Source organism: Lupinus angustifolius, chromosome LG08 (genome assembly GCF_001865875.1).
Source record: "Lupinus angustifolius cultivar Tanjil chromosome LG08, LupAngTanjil_v1.0, whole genome shotgun sequence".
Lineage (NCBI taxonomy): Eukaryota > Viridiplantae > Streptophyta > Magnoliopsida > Fabales > Fabaceae > Lupinus > Lupinus angustifolius.
In genome coordinates, this window is record NC_032016.1 from 5320644 (window position 1) to 5326242 (window position 5599).

General features: G+C 32.4%; 1 protein-coding gene across 2 annotated transcripts; it reads left to right on the forward strand.

Annotated features, from left to right (window-relative positions):
- LOC109353402 (dormancy-associated protein homolog 3-like) lies at positions 1957 to 4999 on the forward strand. Of its 2 annotated transcripts, none has more exons than XM_019595658.1 (3): positions 1957 to 2100; positions 2303 to 2475; positions 4607 to 4999. In XM_019595658.1, exons 1-3 carry the CDS (start codon positions 1986 to 1988, stop codon positions 4712 to 4714), a joined length of 396 nt encoding a protein of 131 aa, XP_019451203.1. In that variant the 5' UTR covers positions 1957 to 1985; the 3' UTR covers positions 4715 to 4999. The 2 variants fall into 2 exon arrangements, with proteins under 2 accessions (XP_019451203.1, XP_019451204.1); XM_019595659.1 differs by having other exon boundaries at positions 1960 to 2100; positions 2303 to 2470; positions 4607 to 4990.

Here is a 5599-nt window from a genome sequence, read left to right on the forward strand (position 1 = left end):
AGAAGGTAAGATTATGTACATTTATCATTCTCAGACTCCATTAAGTGGGAGGGTGTTTTTTTACGGAAATTTTTACTTTTGAGTGGCAGAGTATATTGCTCATTATCGGGAATGGAATAATTTATTGCTATAGTTGCTTCACGTATATTTGTTTACAACTGGTATAGTTCATAATGATGGTTGATATGAGACAAGCCCCTTGTTGCTGTTAAACTATTTCTTTGTGAACTAACAAGTACTATGTTTTGCACAATTGCATTGCAGCAGGCCTTCTGATTCTAGATATGGTTCATGTCATTTTATGAGCAAGTGAAACTTGTCCCAAGTTTTTTAATTTATCATGTCCTTAACTCGAATCCTTTAGAGAAGGCAACCATTTCTGTGTATAAGTTTTCTATTAGTTTAAAATAATGCAAGAACATGTACTTCTAATTTTAAAGAAAGAGATTGAAAACATGTGTAGACTTGGAAGGAGAAATATATAAGCCCGGCTCATTCATAGAAATATTCTAGGGTGAATCTCATTGCAATGGTAAGGTTATTTGGAACTGGCATGTGATTTATTTGGAACTGGTATGCCAGATTTATAGGGTGAATCTCATTGCAATGGTAATGCTATACACCTTATGACCTGAAAGTCATAAATTTAAATCCTATCAGTTTCTTCACTTAGGAAGATAGATGCTGATCATGAATTTTACCTTGGTATATATATAGCATGGTTAACAGTGGAGACCTGTGAAGAAAGAGAGTGGACATATGTGCTAAGTGTCAAGGCTTGTGAAGGGGGATGGGCAGTTTATGTTGAAAATATTGTTCATTATGCCTTCTAGCATGGATTTTCATCACACAATGCCAGTGCTTTGTGCCATTTTTAGAGAACAATGAAGGCCAACCTGTGAACAGGCCCAGGCAAAAAGTGGGCAAATATTTAATGACAGATTAAATTTCTATGGAAACCATATACTGTCTTCCAGCGTGTCCATGAGTGTCGCCTGGGAGCTGGAAAGGTTGAACTTCATACGAATGGTAGCTACAGCGTTCATGATCAATAGATTAGAGTAGGTGGTGTAATTCACAATCAGAATGACCTTTGGTTATCTAAATTCAATGAACTAACTCTTCTATCCAAGCTAAATTCTTGACCATTGAACATGAGTTAACTTGGAAGTTTGGTCATCGACATGTTTCTTTGGAGAGTAATTGCCTTAAAGTTATATATATCATTATTGAGAAGGGGACCATATCTATTGTACCAAAGCTTTATGTCACTCCATGTGTTAGGAGATGTGATAGGTCAGAAATATATTTAATAGTTACAATTTTAATTTAAATAATTTTTCAACTAATCAAAGTTAATGGTACATTGAGTGGTATAAAAAGTAGGACAATAGATATGATCTCAATAAGAAGATGCAAATCCACTTGGAACCCATTGGTAGTATATTTCATAGTATTTGTAGGCTGCTTAGGAGTAATTATGATGCTCGTCTTCAACATATCTACTAAGAAAAGAATATGAAAACAAATTACATATCTAAAGTTAGTATGAATTATTAAGAGGAATTGAAAGATTATGACTCTCATTTGCTCTAGTGGCTTTTTGTTTCTTTTTTCGACATAATAAAAAAAAATTGTAATGTCACTATCAATTCATATCAACAATATCTATTCATACCAATGATAGAAATTTTAATTTAATGGGGATTATCCACCGTAAAAGAAACACTAGAGTGACTAGACAACTCTACAAGTGTCAAAAAAATAGTGCGCAACGTTCATGTATCAATTATCAGGCCCACATGTAGATCGATCCTTATCTTTATCAAATTCCAGAATTACATGCCACGTCACAGTCTCCAAATCCAATTCCAATCGACGGTGTAGATCGTTTTGAATCCCACAACGAATTCGATGTTTAACGCCTTCACCATCGTTAAATATCAATGATCCATTTCTCACTCCAAAACCTACTTTTCTTGAACATGGGCCTCCTCGACCATTTGTGGGATGACACCGTCGCTGGCCCTCCGCCGGAGAACGGTCTAGGCAAGCTCCGAAAGCACCACACCTTCGCTTTCCGATCTGCCTCCGCCAAGGGTATTGGTCCTATTTTCCCGGAGCTACGTAATTATAACATGGACTTAACTTCACAAATATTATATGATAACTTCAACGAAAGAGCATTGATCTATTAAATGAGTTATTATTATGTATGTAAATGGAATAATATCGTCTTTTTTAGAGGTTACTGGTTATGAAAATATGTACTTATTGTGTGATGTAATGTTTGGTTAAATAGAAACAGAGGGAGGGAGCATGAGATCGTACGGTGAGGATACGACGGAGGATGCGGTGAGAGTGACACGTAGTATCATGATCGTGAAACCGCCTGGTTACTTGCAGAGTCCTACTGCATCTGCTCCGGCTTCACCAGCCGGATCTACTCCTCCGGTGTCTCCATTTTCCGGTAAGGTAGATATTTATTTTATTTTCTGTTGGACCGTATTTATAGTTTAAGACTGAAATAGAATACCTTTGTAAGACTATATTCTAACTTGAATTTAAAACTGTAATTAAATATCTAAATATCTCAGTTTTTTGTTAGGAAATATATACATACACCAGTGGCTAGTATCTCCTGGAAAGGTGGAGTGAGAGACGAGTAGATCGTGTTGTCTAGAATTGTGTATAGGGATAATGTTATCCTTTTGTGGTGGCCTCTAACTTTATATCTTTAATTAATTAATGGATGAATCAATCGATTTGAATCATTGGATGGAAAGATTTCTTGATGAATCAAGAAAGATGAAAGAAGAAAATATTATTTATTGAATATTGAATAGATTGAAAACAAAATTACATTGAATCTTTTATATAAAAGATAGAAAAACTAACTATCTTAACTAAACTAATTAACCAACTAACAAAAACTCAACTATTTTAACATTCCCCGCAAACTGGAATGTATTAAGCATTCCAAGCTTGAAATAATTATGTTGAACACAATGATATACTCTAATACCTCCTCTTGCTGGTGAGCGAATCTTCGTCTTCCAATCTTGAAATCTGAATGTAAAGCAATACTGACACTTAATGGATGAAATAGAAAAAATGGATCTGAATCTTGATCCTAATATATTGCTTCAATAATGTAAAATACACATCATAGTATTATGTGTTTAATGAGAGAGTTGTAAAGAAAATAGAGTATTAAAGAAAAAAAAACATAATATGAGGTAAATGATAAAGAATATGAAAAAAATGTATGTGCACCAAAGCCAAGACTTTTTTGACAAATCAAAACCTTTAGTCGCGTCAAAGGACTCAATGAACATCGGATGCACGAAGTAAATGCTAAGATTTTCACTTTTGGATCATATATGCATGGCCTTGGAACAGATATAGACACTTTGTGCGCAAGACCTAAACATGATTCCAGAGATGAAAACTTCTTTATTAAGCTGCAATGAATGTTATCTGAGATGCTAGAAATAATAAAAGAGTTGCACTTTACTTCTTGATGAAGTTCTTAAATGAGTCTTGATAGTCATATTTCTTATTAATTCTTGATGATATAAACTTGATTGAACATTCTTCAATATATATGATGAGAATTTAACCTCAAATGGATCAAGGAAGAAGAAAACATAAAGGAAGAAAGAATGAAGGAGTTCTTTGTTTAAGGGTTAGGGTTCTAAATATGATGATGAATTTCCCTTGATCAAACTCCAACTTCTTCTTACTTTGATGATTGATGCATGGTGATGATTCTATCTTGAATCTTGGAACGGTAAAAGCATAAGCGGAAGTGATCAAAACAATAATTATTGCGCTGATACCATGTGAAAATGGTAGGAGACATGAAAAAGATTCTTGATGAATCAAGAAAGATGAAAGAAGAAAATATTATTTATTGAATATTGAATAGATTGAAATCAAAATTACATTGAATCATTTATATAAAGGATAGAAAAGCTAACTATCCTAACCAAACTAATTAACCAACTAACAAATGCTCAACTATTTAAACACATGATTAACATGTTTGGTTATCATATGCCATTACAGTGCTTATCCCATTTTCATTTGAGTAATACAATATGTTATTTTCTGCTGGGCAAGAGAATTAATATTATAATTTAGTAAGAGAATATATATAATGAGTTAAGATAAAAATATACATCATTATATTACTCATATCTTTACACATCCCCTATGAGTTTCACTTATTATTAAATACAGCTAGATATTTATATAGTCTAGGAAGATTAATGTAAAAGATATTGTCTATGGTGTGTTGTACGTCCAAATAGTAAGAGATTAATTTGAATACAGGTTATACGGTTGAACACTTGAACCATATGCTACCAATTGAATGTATCCTTATAATCTGAAACCAATCAAGTTTCCGTAACACACAAATATCGTCTTTTTTTTATTCTGTTTAATTTATTTATGAGTAGGTTTATTACTGAAGTGTAACATAATTATTTTGATGTTCTGAATCCATTTATATCATACTATTAATAACTATATTTGTTATGCAATAAGTAATAATATATAATATCTATATAATATGGTGATTTTTTATATCATTTAAAAGGACCTAGGGAGCCCTTTCGGTTTCGAAGAAGGTCGACCTCAGATGCGTATGAGAAGACAAGCCAGAACAAATCAAGCCCTAAATCTCCTTTTGATGTCTGAAATATGAGCTGCATCCCTTTATGACTGAAAAATGATGTTTCCCTTTGGGTATCACTTTGCAGTGTCAATTTTTGTTTAGTTTTTGTACATATAGATATGTATAAGGGTATATGTTTGGCTTGTCATGTTGTGGTTGTAGCTCTTTGGTTCAGCATCTTAAGACTTAATTAGGAAAGGTGTGTAATGGTTCCTAAGTTGTAAATAAGCAAGGGTAGTAGAGGTGTGTCTTATGTTATTCTGTATAATTATTTTTGTAGTTAAATAAAGCTCCAACCTCTGTTAATATTTTAAATAGGGATATGTTGCACTGTACAAAAATTCCATAATACTTTCACATTCAAGACAATTACGTGTAAAGATAACTGATGTGATCATAATTATAATCATAATAACATTTTCCAACAACTCCAAAAATTTAATATACGTTGAGACCCAAATTTAAAACCTTACAAATGTTAGGAATCAACTATTAAAATAACACATTTTGATATTTTTCACATCCACTTAGCCTATTAAAAGCGAACCTAGTGTAAAATATTGGTTGTATATAGGACTGAAAATGAACCAAACTAATTCAGTATTTATTCGAAACTTGACTCGTTATTTATCTTGATAAACTTGGTTCATAAATCAAATGAGTCAAATTTGAGCTCGTTAAATAAACAAGTCAAACTTGATTTGAATATCAATTATTTTTTATATTTATTTTTATTATATATAAACAATGTTATATGTGTATAAATGGTATTTCTTTAAAATGAATTAATTATTTGAGTTGATGAACTAATTCGAACTGAGCCGAACAGTTCACCAACTTTAATTGAACTGAACTCTAGCTAAAAAATTAACTCACATCGAACTTGGCTAGAGTTTCGAACTGAACTGACCCTCA